Raw genomic sequence first — 25,348 nt, forward strand, 5'->3', positions numbered from 1 at the left:
GAGAGGGAGGGGGGAGAGACAGGGAGAAGGGGAAGTGCCGAGATTAGGAGTTGCAAAGATTAAGGGGGAAAAAATAAAAAAAAACCCAAGCAGGCTTTTCCACCAACCGCCCCGCTTCCCTCCCCCCCCGCGCATTCGGGCGAAGTGGTAAAAACCTTCCTTACGTACTCCGTAATGATTGGCAGGGCTGACAGTGATTGGCAGGGGCTGCCATGGCAACGCCACAACGACACTCAGAAGACCAATAGAAAAGCGAAACAAAATGTTTCAGCGCTGCACTCACTGTGGATTTAGGGGAGATATTATGAGGCTGTTGTCATTAGGGCGATTGCTGTTGAATCACTGAATCCTGACTCGGCGGCGGCGCGGGGCCGGGTGTGTGTGAGTGCGTGTGCGTGTGCGTGTGTGTGTGTGTGCGCGCCAGCGCCCGTGCGTGTGCCCGCCCGTGCGTGTGAGCGCGTGTGTGTGCCCCCGTGCCTCTATGTGGCTGTGTGTGCGTGTGCGGGTGTGGATGCGTGCGCGGTGCGTGTGCCCTTTCCTCCCTTCTTCCTCCCTTTCTTTCTTTTCTCCTTGATTCATCTCCCCCTCTCCCCGGTCATCCCATGGTGTTCAGGTCCCCGCTAGAGCTTTACCCGACCCATTTCTTCTTGCCAAACTTCGCCGCCGACCCGCACCACCGCTCCCTCCTTCTCGCCAGCGGCGGCGGCGGCGGCGGCGGCAGCGGCAGCGGCTCGGGCTGCAGCCCCGGTGCCGGCGGCGGTGGAGGCGGCAGCTCCCGGGCACCCCACGAAGAGTTGTCAATGTTTCAGCTGCCCACACTCAACTTCTCCCCGGAGCAAGTGGCCAGCGTCTGCGAGACGCTGGAGGAGACTGGAGACATAGAGAGGCTGGGGAGGTTCCTCTGGTCGCTGCCGGTGGCGCCGGGGGCATGCGAGGCCATCAACAAGCACGAGTCCATCCTCCGCGCCCGGGCGGTCGTGGCCTTCCACACGGGCAACTTCCGAGACCTCTACCACATCCTGGAGAACCACAAATTCACCAAGGAGTCCCACGGCAAGTTGCAGGCCATGTGGCTCGAAGCGCACTACCAGGAGGCCGAGAAGCTAAGGGGTCGCCCGCTGGGGCCGGTTGATAAATACAGGGTGAGGAAGAAGTTTCCGCTGCCCAGGACCATTTGGGATGGCGAGCAGAAGACGCACTGCTTCAAGGAGAGGACTCGCAGCCTCCTGAGGGAGTGGTACCTGCAGGACCCTTACCCCAACCCCAGCAAGAAAAGGGAACTGGCTCAGGCCACGGGGCTCACCCCCACGCAAGTAGGCAACTGGTTCAAAAACCGAAGGCAAAGAGACAGAGCGGCGGCGGCTAAAAACAGGTCAGTGAGGCTGCGGGGCCCGGCTCCGGGGCGGGGGGCGAGGTGGGCGGCGGGGCCCCGCGGGCGGCCGCGTTCCGTGCTGCGGCTCGGCGGCCGCCCGGCTGGTAGCGCGCTTCTGCCTCTCCTTTCCGCCTCCTCCTCCTCCTCCTCCTCCTCTCCATCAGCGCCACCGGGAGAAATCGGTCCCCCGCCGGGCGGGCAGGTCTCCTCCCGGCAGCCGCAGGGATGCGGCGGGGGCAGGCACGGCTCAAAGTTGCCCGGCGCGCCCCGAGCCTTGCCCGGGCTCCCCACGGGCTCCCGGGCTGCGGGCAGGGCTGGGGCTCACCCGCGGGCGTGGGCAGCTCCGGGCGCCCGTGTACGTGTGCGTGTGTGCGGGGCGCAGCGGCTGCGGCGGGGGCAGAGCCCGGCTCCCCCTGCCGCCCTCCCCGCAGCGCCCGCCGCCGGGGACGGGAAACCCCACGGCCCCGGGTCGGCGGGCTCCGCTTTTGCTTTCGGCTTGCCGGGATCTGCGTCCGGGCGGGCTCTGGCGCCGTTCCCCCGCCGAAGGGCCCAGGCGGGCGGTGCGATTCAGCGCGGGTTTCTGCGGAGCGGGCGGCTCCGCTCCGATTGTTCGTGCTGCTCTGCATGCGCGGCGGGACCAGCGCAGGCACACGCACACCCGGAGCCGCTTGGCTCGGGGAGAAAAAGGCAGAAAAGCCCTCAGGAGACCGGGAAACCTCTTTTCTTCCCCAGCCCCATTTCTCTGTTTGCACCACATGGCGACCTGGCCCTCCGGTCCTGTGTTTCCTGGGCATTTACGCTTGCATTTATTTGCGTGTCTCTCGGCGTCTTTTTTTTTTATTATTATTATTTTTTTAATTTCTGCTTTGCCATGACAAAAGCGAGGCACCCTTCTTTCTTTTTTTTTTTTTTCCTCGTCACCCTCCGTAAAAGTTATTTTGCAAGTGAAAATGGACCCTTAATCCAGCCTGACACGCCGTTTTTATTTTAATTTAAGTTTAGCTACCGCTGTAAGCGTGTAAACAAAACTTCTTGTTCTTGTAAATGCTGTCTCTTAAATTCCTCCTAATTATAGCACTGGTGCTATTGATTCAAGATTCTGTAAGAGAAATGCAACCTAAAAGTGCCTCGCCATTTAATTTCCATTAAATGGAAAACAGATCAGCTTAGGACTGTAAATAAACAGAAGTTGCCTACGGATGCTTTTGTTGACTCAACGCTGTTGACAGCAGATGAATGCACCAGGAATTGTAAATGGGAGAAAAATCAAAGACGCTGAAATTAGACAAGTAAAAATAATGAGAAATGTAGAATAAACCGGCTACGTTTTTCTGTTCTTTGCAGGCGGTTAAATAGAGAATACCCCGGTGAGAAGCAGTTGAGCGAAGAGTGTATTTTGATTCACACTGGCAGTGCTAGGCGCTAGAGGTTGTGGCTGGCTGCTCAGCCCAGGACTTTGAGCCCTTGTCCTCGAATCGGGTTTTCTTCGGGTTTCCAGCGGAATAAACGGGCACAGAGGAACATTCACAACACGCTAGGAAACCTAAAAATTATTTATTGCCTCTTAAAAAAAAAAATGTTCAACGGCAATGCACCCTTAAGTGTTGACGGTGAAAGGACCAGCACTTTAAAGCTAATTTTGGCTTTCAGATGGAAAAGGGAGTTAAATTTCGAGCGGAGAGAAGCGCTGTGTTCCACAGTCGCCCTTTTTGATTTGTTTGGTAGCGCTGCCTCCCCGGGACAGGACCTTCCTCCAGTCCTGCCGCAGACCCCAGAGTGTATTTATCTGTCCGCTGGAAAATATTTAGGTAGATATTGGCCAGAGCACAAAATCCTGTGCGATTCTTTCCCGCTAGAGACCGGTCCGTGCGGCTTTCCGCGGTGGCCAAGTGTTTAAGGAGCTGGCACAGACAGGGTTTTCTCCTAGGCCCGCGGTGCCGCGGGGACGCACGGCCAGCCGGCGAAAGGGAAGGCGCTGCCCCTGTTTTTCAACCCCCGGGGCAGGGAACCGCTGCTCCCCCGCTCCCCGTCCCCTTCCAAACCGCGACCCCTCTATTTGTCTTTGCCCTGGCTGCCCCCCCCCAGGTGGCCGGCCCCGGCGGCGCGGGGAAACCCCGGCCCGGCCCGGCCCGGCCCGGCCGCTCCCGCAGCGGGGACAGCGCGGCCCGGGCGCTCGCCTTGGCCCCGCCGCCGCTCCCGGGCTCTGCGGGGCGATGTGGGAAGGCGGCCGGGCCGGGCCGGGCCGGGCCGGGGTTCCGCTCCGGGCGGGCCGGGGCCGCGGCTGTCCCCGGGCGGGCGCCGTCCCCTCGGCGGCGGCGGCGGCGGCCGGTGTCTGAGCGGGGCTGTGCTGTTGTTTTGTCTCCCGGCGCGATGCAGGCTCCAGCACCAGGCGATAGGACAGAGCGGCATGCGGTCGCTGGCAGAACCCGGCTGCCCGACACACAGCTCGGCCGAGTCTCCGTCCACGGCGGCCAGCCCGACCACCAGCGTCTCCAGTTTGACAGAAAGAGCCGAGACGGGCACCTCCATCCTCTCGGTAACCTCCAGCGACTCGGAATGTGATGTATGATATCGGAAAACAAACAAACAAACAAACAAACAAACAAACAAAAAATCCAAATCCAAATCCAAACAGCCAAGCACCCTCTCCCCGACCCGAGCAAAACAAACCGAGGCAACCTAGAATCAGGACACACACACGCATGCACGCACACACACAGCCAGGAGGAAAGAAAAGGCCAAACCCGACCCAAACATAATAGCAAACAAACAGACAGGGATCAGAGAATCCACCACCACCACCGTCAGCCAACACCACCACCAAGAGATGGAGCTAAAACTTCAACAGTCACAAACGCTGGTGCTGCAGCGGGGGGGGTGGGGGGGCGGGAAATAATAATTATTATATATATAAAAAGAAAAAAAAGAAAAAAAAACAAAGCAAAAGTGACAATTGTATTCTTTTTAGGACAAGCACGATTTCTCCTTTGCGCTTTTCCATGGACGCATTTCACCCACTTGCATGATGATGATGATTAAATTTGTATCTGGGAAAAAATATTCTCTATAGTAAAGGAAAACAAACAGAAACCAGACAAACAAACGCAAACTCCGATCGAATTTGTACAAAAATCAAAAATTAAAAAAAAAAATTTAAAAAGGAACTCCTTGAAGAGGGAAATAACAAATGTTTATCGCCTTTTTGTTGGTCCTATTTCTCTCTCTTTCTCTCTCCCTCTCCCTTTCTCTCTGTTTTTTGTTTTGGTTTGTTTTTTTTTTCTTTTAAGTCCAAGTGATGGTCCAGCCAAGATGCAATTTTCTGTTTTTTTGTTCAGCAGACAATCATTTTATTCGTAAGCACCTTTTTTTCTACACTTCTGTCACTGCCTGTGTGGGTACTGGTTATAAATGTGGAAAAAGAATAGTTATGACTGTAACAGATTTTTATTTTTATTTCAAAATTTTATATGAATTATGTATATCTTAATGATGCGGTCATTTTCCCAGTTTGTAATATATGTGTAGAAATGCTTGTATATGATATTTGCTCTACTCTTTCTTTCTTCCTCCCCCCTCTCTGTCTATCTCCCTCCCACCCTTTCTCTCTCTCTCCTTTTTATTTTCCTTGACTCGGTGTTCCTTGCACAAACTTAGCTGTCAAGATCTGACGTGCTAGGTTTTCAAAAGGGACTTCAGCGATAGAAAAAAAAAAGAAAAAGAAAAAGAAAAAAAAAAAGCTTAGGGTGCAACTGTAGTTATCTTATGCAAAAGCTATTTTGAGTATTTCATAGCAGCTTTGGGGGGTCTCTTCTTAAACTCCACGTAGGACGCTTAAACTATTGTTTCCTTAACTGCGTGTTTATCTATATGTACAAACTTTCTAAATCAAATACAGTATTCCATTTTCTTATCTATCCAGCGATGTTGGTGTTTTTGTCCGCCACGGAAAAGCACGCCCCCCCCCGCCGTGGGCGCCTCGCCCCGCGCCCTGCCCCGCCGCGGCTCCGCGGGCGCGCAGCGCTGCGCGGCCCCTGCGCCGCCGCCGGCCCCCGCCTTCCCCGGCTCGGCGGGACACCCCGCGGGGATTTTGGGGGGACGGACCGGCCCCGCGCCGAGGCTGCGGGCGGCAGCGGGGACACCGGGGCCGCGGGCGCGGCGGGGCGCGGGGCACGGCCGTGTCCCCCCGGGTCCCTTCCGCCACCGCGGGCTCCAGCGCTTCCCCCCCCCCGCCCCCCGTCCTTTTTTTGTGCGCTGGGAGCTGAAAGGCTTCCCCTGGCCGCCTGTCTGCAGGGCCGGCTGTCTCCAGAGAGCGGTTAAGACATTTCGGGATTTGTTTTGTAGCTTTAAATGAAAACAAAAACATAAACTCCTCGCCCTAAGCGGGCTGCAGCTCCTCCCCTCGAATCCGGAGTATATTGTAATGTGCTGAAAGAAGCCTTTATTTGCATGACTAACATTTCAGCATCTTTCTTTCTTTCTTTCTTTTTTTCCCTTTTTCTTTGTTTTTTTTTTTTTCTTTTTTTTTTTTAATTAAAGTTTTGCTTTGCCCTGGGCAGATTATTCAGCCGTGAATTAACGAGAGGTAAATTCTAAACTTGTTTTTACTTGAAAATACAATTTTGAAACTTACCAGGGATTTAGGGAGAAACGTGCCTGGAATTTCTTGACCGTTTCCAAACTCATTTGGACTTCCGATCTACTTTTGTGTTGCCCGCGTCCTCTCTCCCTCTTCCCTCCTCCCCTTTTTTGGGGAAGTCCGAGCTAAGTTTACAGAAAGCCTTAGGAAGCGCCTAAGGATGCTTCCCCTCGCAGCCCCCCGCCCCAAGAGGCTACCTGGGAAGCCGGGGGAACCTCCGGGGGTGTGAGATCTTAGAGCAAGCCACTAATGGATGGATAATTTTAAGGAATAAGCTGATGTGCAAATACTCTCATACACCTTTGGTGCCCCCGAGGAAAAGCCGCGCCTGCGTGCGCAGCGAGCATGAAGGGGACGTGTCCCCCCGTGGAACCCCCCCTGGCCGGGGCAGGAAAGACTTTCCACGCTGGGCCGCTGAGTGCCCACGAACCGCGGAGACCCGCGTAGGAGTAAGGGGGGGAATTTCTCCTCCGTTTCCCCGCTGGAGCCACGGCGGGGAAGGACACGGACGGCCCGGGGCAGCGCCCGCCCCGTCGGGGTTCGCCTCCCCCGCCCCGCGGGCTTCGCTCAACGCGCGGCTCGGCGGCGGGGGTCTCCCCACGGGCAGCTCCGGCGGCGCCACTGCCCCGTCGCCAACACGAGTGGGGAATTAAAAGAAAATAACGCCCGGTTGTGCGAAACCGGAATGGATGGGAATGGCTTGGGGCGGGGGGGGAACCACAGACAATAAGGCTCCCGTGTTCGGCGTGGGTGGGAGAAGGGGGTCGTGTGATGGACTTAGTTCTTCCCCTCCCCCATGCGGCTTTTAGAGGGCAGAAATATTACCCAGGAGGGGAAAAAAGGCTCCCCAAAGGCCGGCACCCTCGCTCGGGGCTCACGCTTGAGCTCGGGCTGCTCCTTCTCTCCCCCCGGCAGCGAGGGAGCGGAGAGGCCTTCACAGGAAAAAACCCGGCCCTTCCAGTCCCCCCCGGGTTTGGGTAGGAAGGAGATCTTCGTTGTCGGTACATTGTTTTTAAGCGCAACATTTCTGCTCCTCGCTGGTAGGAGTGTCGTTCTCACCCTGCTTTATTTTTAAGGGGATTTAATACCTGAAAGGATTCAGAGGCGTGAAAGTTTGGGATTTTTTTTTTCCTTTCTCTTCCTTCATTTTCGCGTCTGGAAGCTGCAGCTAGAAGGCGTCAAGCCTGCAGCAACAATCTACCTCAGCTGAGCCTTACACTGATAGGTTTGCATTTTTCTTCCCTCTGATTAAGCCTCCAGAAGATCGCCCCGTCGTGCCGTGGCACTTAGGGGAGGCCAGAGATCGCCTTTAGCCTCACCCCAGCCGTACCTGGCCTCAGCTCCAGCCTCCCTCCCTCCAGCCTCCCAGGCAGGGCCCTTGCTCCCATGCCGTTTGTCATCTCCTCCCACCCGGCCCCGAAAATGTACCCGTTTTGCCCAAACCCGGAGGAGGGAGCAGCCCCGGCCCGGGTGGCGGGGGCCGGTGTGGCCCCGCTGGGGGTGTTCGCCTCTCCCCGGAGCCCGTGGGCCTTTGTGCGGGGGACACACGCATGCACGCACACAGACACAGACACAGACACAGACACACACACACACATACACACACATACACACAGACACCTACAAAGCCAGGGGGGCCGGTGGTGCCTGCGCGGTTTCGGGGTGCCAAGGGTGCAGCTAATGATATGCCGTTTCAAAGCCGGGCTCCGTAATGGATAAATGATGTTGTTTTAGGATTTGCATTAAAAACCTGAATGGTTGATTGAGGTGTAAATCTATGAAAAGCTGCGTTTAAGCCTTCTCGCCCACTAAGTCCATCTGCCCCGGGAAGATAGGGCCTATCGAGCGCCGCCAAACTGGAGGGCTGCCTCCTCCCTGCCCCTGGCCGAGCATTATCGACAGCCCCTCTCCAGCATGAGTTTGTTATCCGCGCCGAGCTTGGCCGTTGATTAAGATGAAATTACTCGGAAGCTGAAGTGCGTTTGATCAATATTTAAGCGAAAGCCGGGGGACGGGAGGCAGATGCCGGAGCCCGGCAGCACACCGCGCTGCCTCCCCGGGAGCCGGCCCGGGCGGCCCCGCTCCCCCGGGCCGCGGGGGTCGGGGCCCGCCCCGCCCGTCGGAAGTCGGGCCCAGACCAGCCGGTCTCGGGAGCAATTTGGAGGCCATGGTTACCCCGCCTCCGCCCCCCACCCCCTCGCCGTGGGGCCGGACCGCTGCCTTCACCCCCAACGAGCTCCGGCTTGCGGCTCCAGCGGCGTCCGCGCCCCCCGGGTCGGGGGCCTGGGGACCGCCGCAGTCACCTGCCCGCCTCCCTGCCGCCCCGCTTTGGCTGCCCGAGGGCCGGCCCGAGCCCTTCAGCGTGGCTGGGTGTCCTTTGTGTGCCTGCCGGGCCGCGGCTGCTGCCGGCCCTCCGCGGCCGGGCGCCGGCTTCGATCGTCCCTGGCTCCCTCTGCCCGATCAATTACAGCCGCCTTTTCGAGGGACTTGAATCTGCTTGCCCGTTGCCCTTAATTTTTAGCATACCCAGATGAGGTTACTGCCCCAGCCCGAAGTGAAAAGAGATGTGGACGTTGGTGCCCTGGTATTGCTCTGATTTCTTCGGTTAGCTGAGCACAACTTTCTATTCGTGTTTATTCATGCAGTTTCTTATTGAGCTCCACATCGCACTGGCCTGGATTCCGCGTGTAGGGAGAGGACAGACAAACATTGCCTTTTTCTAGAGCGCGCACACACACCCACCCACACGGGTGTGCAGGCTGACACACACACACACACACACACACACACACGCGCGAGTGCAAAACGCAGAGGGCACCCGTGGCCTGTAGCCGCCACACCGCCCTGCAGAGCGCCCTGATACACTGAAGTTTGTAAATGGTGCATAAAAAAGGGAGGAATGAACCAAACCTTCCAGTTGCAAACTGACCAAGGGATGGAGAAGGCAGGGAGGAGGGAGGGGAGGGAGACAAACAGTTGGGAAGAGAAAGAGCGAAGGATATTACCGACGATCGCGCTAAATATTCTCTTCTGGCCGGGTAATGACAACAGGCAGGGGCTGTGGGGACACAGCTATGACTAAATGATACTAAAGGGATTTGTGTTGGTGTGTGTCTGGGGGAGGGACGGCTGTGAGGTTTTGTTTTCGGCGCTGTTCTTTTTGATTTTGGAAGCAAGGTGTTTTCAGACCAGGGGGCTTCAAAGCGGCTCGGCACCTCGGGGTCTGCAGGAGAAGAAAGATGCAAAAGAGCAATGAATAAAGAAAGGGTCGATGTAAATATCTGAAAGTGTGCGGTTAGAATCGCCTCGCCGTAAGCCAGATGAAGTGGCAGGATCGGCTCTCCCTGCGGCAGGCAGATCCTTTGCCGACCAGGTCGAAAAAGAAAGAAGAAAGCTGCCCTGGAAGTCAAGATTTACAGTATCTAAAGCCAGACTGCGACTGACTTTAATTCCAGTCCTAGCTATTAGAGGGAGATTTAGCTCTACTGCAAATATTTGCTTTTTTCTCCCCATAGAAACATCATTAGGGGAAGTTCATTTAATAATAAGGTCAATTAAAGAGTATTTTTCAATGAGTGGAGGAAAAATTGCTTTCCTACTGGAATAACCTCTTTAGCAATGTCTGGCAACAATAAAGTAGTGCGGCAGTTTGCCGGAGCACACTGATTTCCACCCGGGCCTGGAGGAGCGCGGGTGTTCGCATGGGTGTGCGTGCATGTGTACACGGGTGAGAACACACGTCCACGCAGCGTGGCTCTGTGCCGGCGCTGATGGGATGGGCTTGATGTCTATAATGTCCACACACACACTGGCGTGTATATGTGGACACGCATATACGTAGACATATGCATGTTTTCAGATTAAAGTAGCTCTTGTAATATCTTGCAGAACACTAAATATTCCCTTTTAATATCTAAATAGGTCAGTAATACCAATAACATTGGAGGTGTCTGTATATTCTCTCTCTTCAGTCTGTGATAAAACATTCTTTAAGACTATTGGGATTTTACACTGTAATTCTATTAAATAGTAATTGAAGGGTCGCGAGAGGCTATGATACAGGATCAGCAGTGTGTAAGCCGTCCGTTTGAACTTTAATTTGGAATCATACGCAGATGGGATCACGGCCTCTTTGTGGTGCTTGCAGATTTAAAACTAGCCGGCACATGGAGGGGGAAAAAACCAACCCTGCAATGCAGATTCATTCATTAAACATGAAAGGTTAGAGCTAGAGAGGATAAACGTTTAGACGTCTAGGTAAATACAGAAATATATTTTCCTCCCCTCACTTCCCTCCTACCATAACCCCCAACTATCTCAGTTACTGATTTTCTATTGTTATTACAAATAACTTTCCTTTATATCCCCAGCGGGGATAAGTGTACCTGAATGACTTATTTATACCTGCATCACAGTCTATCTGCGAAACTTTTATTCCACTTGCAGCCGGGGCGGGGGGGGGGGGGCGGGGAAGCCAGCTTTATTTATTTATTTACTCTTTCGCTGCCTCTTCCTTGCCCCTCCTTGGGCTATTTTTAAAACAGTCTTGGCAGGATTGCCGGAGCCGAGCCCCGCTGTACAGCTGGGGACACGGCAGAGAAGAAGCGAGCAGGTTTCAGTTTAAAAGGGGGAGGGGGGGGGGGGGAAAGAGCGTGGTACGAATTGATCCACATGAGCCGGGAGGCGAGGGATGAAAGCCACGTTCTGCAGGAGGAGCCGTGGGTGCTGCTGCTGCTTCTGCTGCTGCTGCTGCTGCTGCTGCTGCTGCTGCGTGTGGCGGGGGGCTGTCGAGCGCGCCCGTGGTGGCCTGTGGCTGTGGGTGCGTGCCCGTGGGTCTGCGCCCGTGGGTGTGTGTTGGTGAACTCTTAGGCCCGAGGACGTTGTGGTTCCCACCCTCTCTGAAAACAAAAGACTTTCCAACTGCGAGAGTCAAATCCGCCCCCCCGCTTCCCCGGCTGTATCGTATTAAAAAGGAGCTTTCATTGTTTATTTCTAAATATTTGTGAAGCAGACAGTGTATGGGTTAACCTAATTAACACATCCATACTGTATATTCGTGGACCAAACCGTACGGCGAATTTCTAATGCGATGGTTGAATATGATAGTCATTTCTGTGTTACAGGAGATTACAGCAACACTGGAGCATTTCCAGATCGTAGATGGTTTTAGATGTTGAATTTCCAGATGAGTATTTACCATCATAACTAATTTAAGACCATTATTAAATAGAAATTCTCAGCAGGGCTCTTTAATGATGGAACACGTTACTAATTACAGAGTTTACGCTCTGTTTTGGCTAAGCAGTCTAGAGGGATGGGATTGTGCTCTGCATGCAAAGCCAATATTACTAACGAGGAGGCATCATACCCCTAACATTTCAATCATATTATTAAAGAAAGCCACTTCTTGCCTTGTCTGCGCGAGGAGATAGCAAGAGCATTTTGTTTACCGGGCTCCCAAGCGCTGGCAATAGCTGGAAGAGGGAGCGGGATCCCTCCCCTGCCTTCCCCTGCTCCCAGCGGTCTGGCCTCGGCAGCCGGCCGCCGGCGGGGCTGTGCAAGCCGGCCGCCCCCGCTGCCCGCTCCCCGCCGCCCTCCGGGGCCCGCTCCCCGCCCCGCCCGGGCCGCCCCGCTGCCCCCCGCGGCCGCAGCGGGCAGCCTCCGAGCCCGGGGGAGGGCGACAGCAAGGGCTGAAGCGGAGAGAGCAGCTGGGGAGCCTTCCCCGCTCCCCCCGAAGTCACGGGCACACCGCGAAGCTGCCCAGAACCGGCGTGTGCGGGTAGATACGTAGACGCGTCCGTGTGAGGCAAGGGCACGGAGAAGCAGGTTGTGGTGTCCCCCCGCTCCCTCCTCGCCCCGGAGGCCGCGTCCCGGGAGGCGGCCGGCGCCCTTCCCCCGGAGGACGCCGACGCTCCCGTCGAAGGCCGAGGAAGCAGCTCTGCGCCACGCGGTTTGCCCCGCACCGGCAGGAGGAGCGCCGGGCTGCGGGAGGGGGGCCGCCGCCGCAGCCCCCGCGGCCCCGGCCCCGACGGAGCGGGGGAAGGGGGGCCCCGGGGCGGCCCGGCTGAGCGAGCCCCGGCCGAGCCCCGGCTCCCGCGGCCCTGTCCCCTGGGTCATCCCGCACGTGCGGGGCTGGCACTCTCCTGCCCTCGCCGTTTCTTCGGGAATACAATAGCCCCGGAGACAGAAGGAGGCAAAGAAGATCCAGGGCTTATCTACTCATCTCAGATGTGGGCCACCTAAAATTACATTTAGTTTTCCTGACAATGGCAATTTTCCTCTTACCCACCCACTTCCCGGCCCACCTCCTCCCTCTCTCCAGGTTACGGAGCACGCCGGTGCGTTCAGACCCGGTGTCAGTGCTACGCTTTCGTTGCCCTTGAAAGGAGGACAGACGGTTCTCAGCCTATTTTCATTCTCGCTATCCATTAATGTGTTTGATCTGGGCGATTAATAAGTACCGAAGACAGGTTTCCAATAACCTGCTATTACGTTCAGTGGCGGTTTTGCCCGAGCAAAGACTTTTGGGATTGGCTCACTCTGCCTGGCTTTAAAAGATTCACTATCTGTTCCCTCTACAGATGGACAAACACATGCACTTGTGTGTGTGTGTGTGTGTGTGTGTATATATATATATACAGAAACTCACAAACACATTTTCTCTTTACACACACATACGTATTTGCAAGCACAGTTGCTTATTTACCATTCCCCCCCCCCCCCCCCCCCCAGTGCGGACTTACAGAACGCGAAAATCGAGGAGGCACAAGAATACAGGCCAATGGCCAGAGGCCCCCTCTCCTTCTCTTTTAAAGAACCCTTTCATGCCATCTAAACAACCATCTGAACATAAAAATCTTCGGATGGATTTGAGGGAAATTAAATTGTCTCCCCCCACTGTGTGCTTGTGAGCGAGTCAGACTGTGTTAACTGTTCTAAATGGATTCTCTCGGTTTGTCTACTTATGTGTTTTACTGCGGCGTGTCTTGTTCAATAACGCAGGATGTGGCACTCGGGGTAAAGCCGGCCGCTCCTCCGGGGCCCCGCCGCTTCCCGGTGTCAAGGAACTTCCATCTCGGCGGCCGGGCCGCCTCTGCGGCCCCAGGACCCCGGGGAGCCGCTCCCGGCTCTTCGGGGGGCTCGGGGGCTGGGGGTCCCCCAACCTCGGGGCAAAGCTCAGCAGGAGGCGAGCCCCGGAGCCGGACGTGGGTCCCCTCGGCGCGCTGGCTGGCACCCTCCCCACGCACTCCCGCAGCCGCCCCGCTCCTGCCGGGGCACAGCCAGCCACCGCGGGGGGAAGGACGCCGGGCTGGGGCCGCCGTGCCTCCCCCCGGGGCTGTGCGGGGACGGGGGCTCGGCCAGGGGGTGCCGCCGCCCCCCAGGCGGGCCCTACTGGGCCGGGCCGGGGCGATGCCCGCAGGGGCCGGTGCCCCCGCCCCGGCGGGCCCTTCCCGCCCCCCGCGTCCCGGGCGCCGTGTCCCCGCCGCGCCGCGCTCCCGCCGCCACCGACGGCGCCTCAGCCCGTTTGGAAACTGACTCATTCTGTAAATAATCTTTGACGTCCCCACAAAGCCGCCCTTCGAGAGGAGTTTATTAGCACGGAGCCATTAAAACAGATGTCATGTTAGCTTCCCCGTGACATTTGGGTGACACATCTCTCCCGATGAATTGCTAATTGTCTTCCCGCCCGCAGTAAACATCCCGCTCCATTGTCTGCGCTCAAGAGAGTTTCTGCCGCAAAATACGGTCCTGCGCTGCGGAGAGACCTCGCCGTGCGCCGCCCCGGCCCCTGCCCCTGCCCCTGCCCTGGCCCCTGCCCCGGCCCCGGTGCCCCGGCCCCCGCGGCCGCACGGCTCCCCCGCTCCCGCCCCTCAGCTCCCGCCCGCCGCTGCTGCCCCCCGGCTGGAGCCGCGGCCCCTTCCCCGCACCTGGCGGCGCGGCAGGCCCGGCCCGGCAGCCCTCCGCTCTGCCCTCCGCCCTGCCCTCCGCCCTGCCCTCCGCCGCCTCCCCCGGCGCCGCTCCCCCGGGCTGGGCGCGCCCGCTCCCCCCACGGCAAGGACCCCCTCGCCTACGGCACCCCCGGCCCGGCCCGGCCCGGCCCCGGCCCGCGGGGGTCCCGGAGCGCAGCCCCGTCGGCGCGGCGGGGAAGAACGCGGCCCTCCCGCCGCCTCTCCCCTTCTGGCATAGCACCCTTCTCCTGCTCCCCCGAAATGTTTATGTTGCCTGGAACAAAAGGGTGTGTGGCGGGGTGGGGGGAGGCTGCCAGTTTCCACCAAAGTCCGGGCACGGCGGTGGCATATGTAATTTTCTATGGAGTTCGGGTATGAAAAGCAGGGGTGTGCAGCGCCGAGCCTTCCCCTTATTCCCAACGCCCGGTGGAGGCACTCGGAGGAAACCGTCTGAGGGCTTTGAGGGGATGAGACAGAGCAGCCCTAAAGAAGAGCTTTGCAGCTGAGTGGCTGACTGAATCCGTCTTACCTATGTACATAGGGTTTCGTATTCATAGCCCTTGTCTGTACGTTGATACATAATCTCTCGCCCTTGTTAATTCTCGATAGATGCAGAGATAACTAATCCCCCCAGCTAGATAGACACGGGCAGATTACGTGAGTGCAATCTACCTACCTACCTGCCTGTGTATCCACACGCACATATAGACACGCACCGGCGGAGGTAAAGCGGTTTCACAGGGTTCCCTAGGAGTACACGGAGGTGGGCAGATGCGGAGCCCGACACCTCGCCTACCAGATGCAGAAATATTCGGTGAGAATAAACATACACGTATCACTCACATATTTGAGGCTACCTGGCGTTATAGTTTTTAGGTATTGCACCCACTTTCTCTCCCTCTCCTTCTCCGCAATGTGCTCGAGTTTTGTACAAACACGTACAAGCTTTTCTTTAGAGAGGAAAATTACGGAAAGAGGGAGAGGGAGGCGAAAGATCAGGTAGATCTGGGGTCTTTAAAAAAAAAAAAAAGCCAAATCACTTGAAATGATTTAGCTGCCGGATAAAGAGACCTATTTGGCATCAACTGAGACATTATTTTGATTACCCAAAAGCGTACCCGTCCTTAACGCCAGCCAGCATTTGCAGCGAGAGTTACCTGGGCTCTGCTTTGTTCTGATTTTTAGCATAGATGTTTTATGGATGGCGATCGCAAAGCAAAGCGGTCTCGGGGTGCCTGCTAAATCTCTCCCCGGGTGTGCCTGGCCCCTGCCCGCCCCCGCCCGGGGCGCTCAGCCCCCCTCCCCGGTGAAGCCGGGGGCGATAACGCCGCAGTGGCAGCGCCCGTCCCCGCCGGCTGCTCTAACACCCTGCTCTGAAGTCGCTTGAGTTTGTAAATGTCGCTTAATACCTGTCCGTCCCCGCCGACGGGGTCGCTTTGCAGCCCCTCGGGGAGGCGCCCGGTCCGGGCCCGGCGGGAGCGGCCCCGCGGCCGCCGCCGGGGCTCGGCACCCCCGGCGCCCCGGCATCCCCGGCCCGGCCCAGCACCCCCGGCCCCCCCGGCATCCCCGGCCCGGCCCAGCACCCCCGGCCCCCCCGGTATCCCCGGCCCGGCCCGGCGACCCCTCGGGGAATGTCCCCTCCGGGCGCGGCGCGGCGCAGCGCAGGCTGCCAGCCGCAGCTCTGCGCAAATGGGAACCCTGCCCCCGGCGCGGAGGGGGGTTTCAAATGCCACCTCACTGCTCCTCGGTGAATATTAAACATCATTGTCTTACAAATGAGGAGAAACCGCTACCGTCAGAATAATAATAAACTACTTCTTGAAACCCTAAGTCTCTTATAGCGGGGTCGTTAGAGGCGACGAAGCTCTTAGCTCTAAAATCAGGTTCCTCCCACCTGCGACTTCCCCGTGTCCTGATGTCCTGAAACTGTCCGTCCCGTTTGTAACCTTTGTTCTGCTATTAGCGATACAATACACATTGATCCCCGCAAGAATGATCCCGGATGAATTACTCCTGCAAGGACTCTTCCCCGGCAAAGAGTACCTTCGCTCCGCTCCTGCCCTTCCGATGATCGAGTTTTCTCCTTGATTGGAAACTGTAATTTGGGGGGGGGGGGGGGGGGGGGCGGGCAAGGGACTTTGTCACTGAGTCTGGGTCAGAAGAGGAAGGTAGCCCATGCTCCCTTGCCAAGACTTTTCCCTTCGGCTAAGGACTTTGTCCTATGTCACTGAAGTCGCTAAGACTTGTTTTTATCCTCAGGTCCAGAGCAAATGTTGAAGAAGTCTTGAATTTTACACGTCTCTGCTGCGGCTGCGAATGAGTCAGTCGCTCACTCCGAGAACTACCGTGTATCAGAGGGGAAACAGCTCACTGCAGGCAAACAGGGATCGTGCATTAGGAAACAGCTTCCCGAGCTGTATTGTTCAGACTGATGCTTATTTCTCTTCTTACAAAATCAAAATGCTCCTCGCTCTCATGCGGCGTCCGAGCGTTACATCTCGAGAAGGGAGAGAAAAGTCCGGAGCATGGAAGGTGACAGGTTGGAAAATGCAGGCAGGGAACAAGCACCCCTCCAAAACAAAAATCTTCTCACCAAAATAAAGCACCAAAACCCCCACAAATCTATATGTAATCAATACTGATCTGGAACCAATCTGTTCCTCCCCGGCTGCCTGCGGATCCCAGGGCTGCAAGTGCTTGTGATTACAGAGAGTAGGAGGGTCATTTTCTAACAAGGGTGCTCACTGTATCTGAGCTCCAAATTATCCAGAGAGGACAGATGGCCCTTCTGATCTTATAATGAGAGCAGGGAGTGATTATCAGTCTGAACCAAAAAATGATGCTCTGCTGACATATTTTCACGGTTCTGAAATCTGTGCTTGCACTTATGCCTCGCTTCATATCCCTCTTCGTTTAATTTAGGCATCGTTTGGGATTTCGGAGAGCTGTGTGAAATCCGTTTATTTATCCCTGTGCGTCTCTGCCTCTCTCCCTATGTATCTATCTAGGACGTGTACAGACACAAAACAAAGGAAAGCAAAAGGTCACTTCACAGGAACTCTTAAGCCAAATCACGCTTGGCAAAATATTTATATATAAATATATTTGCCAATAATTAAGAAGCCCAGCTGCCTCACGGATGCCTAGATTTTATGTTTGCTTCTTGGCAGTTTTCTGGAGCTGTTGCATTCCATCTTTGCAATTACTGCGATACGCGGTAAGTCAGCCCAGACCCGACCTCCCTTTGGAAAAAAAAAACAAACTGCTTGTGTATGTACATATTGGGGTTTTCTATTCACGCTTTTACTATTTTTTTTTCAGAGAGTCGAATCCCCTATGGAGGAGAAATACAATTGTGATGGCCGGGTAAATATAAAGGGAAATATTCCTTTCATTTGCAGATTGCTGCGACTTTTCAGCCTAAAAGCGGTGTTAGCTCATCTCTACCCAGCACAGAAAGCGTTACAGAGAAGGAAGCCCAGGGAAGTTTCCAAAATATGTCTGGTGGCCGGCCGGAGTCAGCCCTCCATCCACCCCCCTGGTCGAGTTCCTCAGAGGTGAGCTCGCAGTTGCAGAGAAGTTTGGTCAGTACAAACAAATTAAATCGGGGAACTCTTCAGTGGTTACACAGTCATTTCACTCTCTTATTTACACTGTAATATTGCATTACCCTCTAATTGTCACATATACTTTTCACTCTCCAAATATGAAAGACAAATATTGAATCCATTTAAAGTTGTACCACTTCCCAGGCTGACCGGCTGGGCAGGGAAAGCATTTTCGGCGTGTTCTTGCTGCCATCTACTGGTCCCACGGCTCTGAGCGAGCTCTTCATCCCTGAAACTTTTCTCTGTTTTCACATGCGAGAAGAAAAAGATCTATGGCAAGCAGGGGGAAATGCAGGTAAGTAGGAAAAGCCGTGACAATGTCGCCAGTGGCACTGGGAGGTCGCCAAGCCATGAATTTTAAGCATAGGGAATAACTCCTCTTTTCTTCACTGCAGCTATGCTCACTATTTGGTGCTAACTGCGTGCATATATCTTTGCAGATTCCAGCTCTGGATATAAGGTGGTTTTATACAAGGAAGGCAGTTATTTCATATTTTTGGTGCTAAAAGATTCCAATAATGTATTCTTTGAAGAACAACCATTAGTTTTGCAGGGAAAAAAAAAAAGTTTTAGATATCCTATGTCATTATCATATCTAAAGGCAGCTATTGCCAAAGTTTTCCCTGCTCCCTTTTCCCTCTTCAATACCCATCTGAATTCTACCCCCGAACTGTGGCAGGAGGTGTGCCATACTACATAAGTAACAGTAGTGTGGCTTCGTCTGTATTTTGTCAATACTTTCTCTAGAAAGTGCTTTGTTTTCATAGCAGAAGCATTTTTCCTGAGATATCATCTCATGTTATTGTCTGTTTATTTCCAAATGACTGCTGATTTGAAATAATGACACCATCTGGTAATTTTACCCCATGAAACACACACTATATACATAAACAACTTCTTAAAGGAATGCGTGGTTAGGAGAAATGGATAAAGTAATACTTACCATTTCCACCTGTAGATTGCCTGGCCCAGATCCAGTGAGGGCTTAACAATCGCTTAACTGCCCAGGTCTGAGCTAAGTCTTACAGGTTCCTGTGATTCCTCCAGTAAAGCCTCCACAACACCCATGCTGCAGATACACAGTGTATAGCGACTGTCTGTGTTCTGAGGGCATCAAGAATCTTTGAGCCTTGGGCCCAGCAGACATCTCAGGTCAAACATCCGCTTCCAGAGCCCACCTGCAGGGTCTCACTCAGGGGACATTGGTTTATCCTCTTAAAAATACTGCCACCTTCGTGGTCTCTCGGGATGTGAGAAACTTTGGTATTGATTCTTACTCCAAACCAGGCAGGGTATAACCACAGTTAACCATAGAAAACCTTTCTTCTTCCATGTGACACAAGTCCAACTTAAGGAAAGGATTTCTGACTAAGAGCATCAACTGGATGGGCCACAACCCTCTAGAGCAGTGACTTAGGTAAGCCCTAATTCCTTTAAAGCCTTAGGTTTTACCTTTTGGAGATAGGTTTCTGAGGTAGCCTTTCTGAGTCGCCTTACCTTCTCTGTTCATAATTCTACCTAACTAGTTTAGCCATCCCCTGGCTCCGTGTCAGAGTTTCTGGGTCACCTGCCCTTTGGTACCAGGGAACTCCACATAACAGAGTTTAAGAACCCAAAGTTTAAAACTCCACTCAGCAGGAGAACACCAACAATGCAAGTCATGCAATGCTGAGAGCTTAAGTTGCCCGTGCCTTATTCTGAAAAGTCAAAGTTACACAGCATGGTCTCCACACAAGGAAACTGAGGCTCAGAGAGGAAACACCATGCCTACCATCACACAGCTTATCAAGGAATAAAGCCCCAGCCTATGGATTCCCATCTGGCCTTGGCTTCTTCACTATCTGACAGAGCATACAGGTCTTTTTAAGGATATGCAAAGAATTATAAAGTGTATTTTGAAACTGTAGATTTTTAAAGTAAGACCAAAGGCATTTACAACACGTCATGAAACATGCACGACCTGGCGACCCCCTCCCGCCCCGGCCTGTTCTGACAAACAGCTTCAATGAGATCTGCGCAGAGGAGTGGTCTGGTGTGAGGTGTCTGAGGTATTGATCAGCAGAACAAGGCCTTCACAAACTGGCAGAGGGGTGTATCCATCTCTCCAAGATCTCTGAGTGTCACTCCATCTTTAAGTGCTACTTGTTTCTGGTTAAGTAATGCAGTGCTAGTCATACCTGTTGGAAGCAGACGTGACAGCTTTTGTCTCCTAAGTGACTAGCTAGCCAGCCTGGGAAGTTAGGTGATACCTGCTTTTGTTTTACTGCTCTTAGTCTGAGCTTGAATATACATAGAGATTCTGTCTCAGCACATATGAACAACATCACTCTATTAAACAGAACATTATATTTAAAAGTTTTTAGCAGGACTGCTGAAAAACAGCAGGACATATTTGTTGTACATTCTGCTTTGCCAGTGTGGCATCCACATGACAGCTGTGGTCCATGATCACTCATTTTTTAATCTGATAGCTGCTTTCACTTGCACTTGCAAAATGCACTAATGCACTGCAATATAGTGCTGTAATGCAGCATATACTAGCTGCGCGCATTTAACCTGTGTGCTGATCTAAAATACCTGTGCCTCCTAGGTTGAACAGATGGCCATAGAAGATGTTACATGATATCGCTGGTTAAATGACTCTCTGCACATGAGAAAGTTATTTTTGGGCAGTATAGCATATGATCACATGGGTCCTCTGTGACTGAGATGCAAGCATACAGAGAATACAGATGAGGCATGTTCTCGGCTTGAGTTGGGTGGTTAAGAAAGGTTTGTGTCATTTTGCACATTCTGAACGATTCGGAAATCATGGCAATGGGCTTTGTGCTGAGACTGTTGGCTAGGTTTCATTAAATAAGAGATTATTTTTATTCAAGGGAACGGTCCAGAATCTTGTATAAGTAAGTGAAGACATCACGAGGGATTCTGAAAAGCCCAGTGGAAAAAAATATGTTATTGTTGTCTTAAATAATGTTCAGCATGTGACACTGTGAAACATAATGCGTAGCCTGAACATCTTGCTGCATCACCAGTTCATATTAATACAGTCCTTTTTTCTGAGATGGTTTGCAGTACTTCTGGTGCTAACATGTAAGTGGTACTTTGAAGTCACTCGATGCTTATCGTTCAACATAATTAGCAGATTTCAAAACTGAGGGATTTTATTCTATGGAAATGTCAACATTTCAAACTTTTATTTCAGGACAACAAAAAGGCAAAGTTCTGAAATTTTAGATACTCAGGAATATCTACATCAGCTACCAAAATCTTCCATTTCAGTAAGGCTAGAACACGTATGGATTTCTTTTGACTTATTCATTTCCATTTTTCTACTCTATTAACCTAAATTATAAAACCAAAGGGAAACACTTCAACAACTTAGAAATGAAATGTTCCAGTATTCTTTGCAAAGAATATTCACAGAATTTTCAGCAACCGGTATTGAAATTGACAAATTAGAACATTTTTAACCAGCTCTAATTATCAGATGATAAAGTGGCTAGACAGATAGGAGACTGACTGCTCTGCAAAATAATCATTTACACTGAAACTGATCACTCTTATTATTATGATTTATGTGCTAAAATATGTGTATGAATTATGAAACAAGGGAACGTACATTTAGTTTAAATAGTATTCAGAGCAGAACTATTGAAATATTGAGACCTCAATAATGCCTTAAGCATTCCTACAATCAGACAATGGGACGAATAACATTTATTTTTCTTATTTTGTTTGAGAAGAGGAAAACAATATCCTGTTTACAGTCTAACAATGCTCCTTGGTCTTTAAAACTACCACGAAGTTAGATGAAGAGGAGAAGCTTTGCCATGCACAGACAAATTGCAAACCCTACTCCTGGTACTGAACAACTATTTGGGAATGACTCAGGCTTCCCATGTGGATCTGGACTACTCAGTGTTCGCCCAGCAGTCTTGTCCCAGAGACAACGTGGTTAAACAGCTCATCCTAAAGAATTACCTATTTCAGAGTCAAGTTCCTAAATCCCTTGTAGAGCTGTGTATGCTGATGCATAGTTGCTCAAGTGCCTGAAAATTTTTCTTTTTCCTCCAAATTATATTTGGAGAATTTGAAACACTTTTCAGTCCATTCACCTGAACTATATCTGGTGAACTACCTTTCTCTTTGATTTTTCCATGCTTGTGCCAATGGGAAGTGTAAAATGGAGCCTAGCTTTCATAGGGGACCAAAGCACCTCTGTGCTAAATTTGATGCTGCAGACTGGATGGATGAATTCTGAATGAATGCCGGTCTTACCCCTGTGATCTGCACTTTCAGAAAATGCTCCATGGCCCATCTTCCCTTCAAATATATTAAAGCGACATCTTTTCTGGCCTCCACTGGCTTCTGGTTGGACTAATTTGGTCTTAGCAATCATAAGTGGTGTAGGAAATACTGTGCATTTTAGAACTGAAGCTTTGACGTGATACAAGTTAGACCTTGTTGAGCAGTCTGGATAATCATGTGTTTTGTGGCTTTCATATGTTCTTGCTGAAGCATAAAGATCCATAAATATTTGGAACAGGGAGTCTATGGCCCATTTATGCCTATTTTATATAGCATTGTTTTTCTTTATTGAAGTTTGCTGTTTCGTGTATGACAGCAGCATTTTAGTTTTCAAACCAGAAATATTTTAATTTTTTTTCTACAGAGTTTCTTGTAACACAGAAGCATTGAGGTGATGAGAAGATGAATTCTATTTTAACACTCACAAACTGGAAGATATCAACAGAGATTAGCTGGAGAAAAATAAAGAAATAATCTATGACAGTGTTGAGAATGATTCCCAGAATTTTAAATACTTGTTAAAGGCTTTGCTGTATTTCACTTCGATAAACATCATGCTCTAGTTACTACTTGAAACCACAGGGGCATTATCCTGTGCAGCACTTATCAATATTTTAACATCTGAAAGTCAAATGATGTTGAAACATTGAACTATATTTCCATCTGTGCAAGCTAAAATGGTACAAATGCATCCTGTGTAATGGAATACTACATCCCCAGTTACTTTCTTACAAGTGATACCTGATTCCGCTGTATTTTTTGTAGTTGTTTCCATTGCTCTGATGGTGCCCAAAGGAAGACTGTCTTTTAAAATTAAAGATTATAACATTTAAGGAGTTTTACCCCAACTTGCTTTAAATCTGGAGAAAACAAATGCGTGGACCATGCTATTAAAATTGGTAACTAATTTTCAGTTGCCCTTGCCTTGGTGCTAAATCTTTCTGTGCATGTGCACATGGGTATTGGTACCAAAACAAAGGCCCTGAGCGTGGCTAGAGAAGAAATGCACCGTTCCTGTAAGAGATTCTGGGAGCTTGTGCCCAGTGGAAAAATGGTCAGCGTTGTCCACATACTGCTTAGTGGGCAATAGCAGAAGAGGATTGCATGTCCCACCACACAACAGGAAGCAGCAAAAGACAGAGGTTGGTGCCAAGGATCAAACATTTCAGTGGAGTTTCTCTGAAACCTCTGGGAAGACAGGCTCAGCCACAGACCTGCAATGTGCCTTCCATACGCCATGGCCCCAGAGCCCCCTGCGTCAGGCACAACCAGATGGCCTGTCATATATTAGATGAATCACCTGGTTTTGCCCCATAGGGTCATGAACCAGAAGAAGGATCACTGCACTGCAAATGGGTGCGACACAGGTGTGACGGCATGAGAGTGTGAGACCCATGCCAAATGTATTGCTCAGTGTGTCACTCGAGAGTCTGTACCCCAGCAAGATGTTCTTCTACCAGCAACCCATCACAGATTAACATGATTGGTATCCCTTCCCTGAACTAGTCTCCTGTTGCTCATGTTATTGCTGACAGTAGGGACCTTCCTTCCATCTGGTCACTGCATTCCTTTTCTTGGCTTACATCATGCTGGTTTGTTTTGTTGCATGTTCTCCTTGTTTCTTCTGACTTTCCTACCTGAGGCCTTGGCTTATATCTTCCTGTCAACCAACCATTTACTTCCTTATTTCTTGGAGATGTCTGCAGCTTTGTCTCTCCATGGTCACATGTCTACCTTTCTTGTATGATCTCTTTCCTAACAAAGCTTGGACTGCTGCCTTTTGCTATTGCTTTATAAAAAGATTTGACGGCTACCAAATCTGTTTCAAGCAGATTTGAGGCTGCTTAAAACACTTCTTTCCAGCTTTTTAGGGGCTGCTCATTTAGTTATCATGTTTTCCTGTATAGTCATAGTCCTACTAAGCTGTAGCATCAAGTGAAGCAGACTTTTGGTTCTCCTGCCCATCTTTTTTGTGCTAATGGGAGGGTGAATTGTTATATTCCAGCATCGCAGGACTGGACTCTCTTTCCACCCTATCTGATGTCTTCCTTTAGGTGTTCAGGCAGACCAATGAGTCAAACAGAGAGCCAAGGTAAACAGAAAACAGGCAGCTGTAGTTACTTGACCATGTCCCTTCATGTGACTATTGCTCCTTTCAGTTTCACCTGTGAGGGAAGCAGTTACATAGGCTACATGAGGTTGACGATTCTCTCTCTTTGCACACTCATACAGTGTCATATGGCAATCAGATCTGTGCTTTGCAGTGCCCTGCTGTCCAGCAATGGTCAGTTCCCCAGACTGCCAGTTATGGATGTGTCCAGTAAGAAAGCTTCTCTCGTTTCATGGGTTTCTCAGTTTTGCACACTGGCCTTAAATTGGTTTCCCTGAATACAGTCAAATATCGGTCACATTTTTTTAGGGCTTTGGTGACTCTGCTTTATATTTTTTGTTCTCCTTGTGAAGATACCTACTAGCATTCTATTACTGTTGTTTATCAGTGTTTCTGGGAATGGATTTCAGAGGGCTTGCCATCCACCTAGAATTGACTTGATCCATTAGCCTGTAAGTGTCTGTAAGTGCATCCAGTAGAAGGGGTGCAATCATTTGGTCAATATGTTTCTTCTACAGCATGTGCATCTAGAGTACCTTCAGAGCTGGTAAAGTTACACAGCAGATACTGCAGCCTGCGTCAGAAGACCAGTCCTAGGCTGGATCCCCACCACCATGGGATAATCATGGTGCTGGAATACAACACAAGTCTTTTTACAATGCTCCACTTTTCCCATGATTTCTTACAGGCTGAACATTTTCCCTTCTTGCTTTCCATTGGATCCTGACATTGGCATTTTTCATTTGTCTGTCTGCCTGGCTTCCTATTTGCCTTTAACTAGAGTACTTGGACAGTGCTGTTCTCTGTCATTACTGTGACCCTTTCCCAGACAGTTCAGCTGCTCTCACTGTTTGGATTAATTGCTTCAGGTTTGTGTCTCTGTATTCTTTTCTATAAGCTGCAATAGAGAGTCCCAGGCAACACACTTATGGTGGTGGGAAAAATGACAGCAGTGACTGGGCATGAGGCAACATCTCTGAGGACTCTATAAAGGCTCATGTGGTGACCAGGATCCACCAGGGAAAACTGTTCTATCATCAGCAGTTCAGCAGGCAATGCCTGCTGGAATGGAGACACTGGGCATTTGTGAAAGATTTTGATTTTTCAAACTCTTGCACAGATTACCAATGGATAAATCCCAAAAGACCAGATCAAGCATTTGGCTTCCAAGAAGATCAACCAAGGTTAAGCATGGAGAGCACAGGGCTTTCTGAGAAGGAAGCCTGGCCTGGGATTTGTGATGTACATGATTAAGACAACGCTAGCTCAACAGTAAAATCAGTCTTTGATAAGCTTTTGATTGTAAATGGTAAATAAATTATTTTAACCAATATTGGAGCAGAGCTGTGATGCCTGGATATC

At 51.6% G+C, this 25,348-nt stretch overlaps 1 protein-coding gene across 2 annotated transcripts; it reads left to right on the forward strand.

Moving 5' to 3' along the window:
* The first annotated feature begins 314 nt into the window (after positions 1 to 314).
* Positions 315 to 5,239, forward strand: SIX3 (SIX homeobox 3). 2 transcript variants are annotated; one of them, XM_087775531.1, is made up of 3 exons: positions 315 to 1,372; positions 3,749 to 3,935; positions 4,341 to 5,239. In XM_087775531.1, the coding sequence occupies exons 1-3, from the start codon at positions 603 to 605 to the stop codon at positions 4,440 to 4,442; spliced, it is 1,059 nt and encodes a 352-aa protein (XP_087631657.1). In that variant the 5' UTR covers positions 315 to 602; the 3' UTR covers positions 4,443 to 5,239. The 2 variants fall into 2 exon arrangements, with proteins under 2 accessions (XP_087631657.1, XP_087631656.1); XM_087775530.1 differs by lacking the exon at positions 4,341 to 5,239 and having other exon boundaries at positions 3,749 to 4,212.
* The last annotated feature ends 20,109 nt before the right edge of the window (positions 5,240 to 25,348 follow it).

Source organism: Nipponia nippon, unplaced genomic scaffold (genome assembly GCF_047370975.1).
Source record: "Nipponia nippon isolate SJK-2023a ecotype South Korea unplaced genomic scaffold, ASM4737097v1 scaffold_4, whole genome shotgun sequence".
NCBI classification, from domain to species: Eukaryota; Metazoa; Chordata; class Aves; order Pelecaniformes; family Threskiornithidae; genus Nipponia; species Nipponia nippon.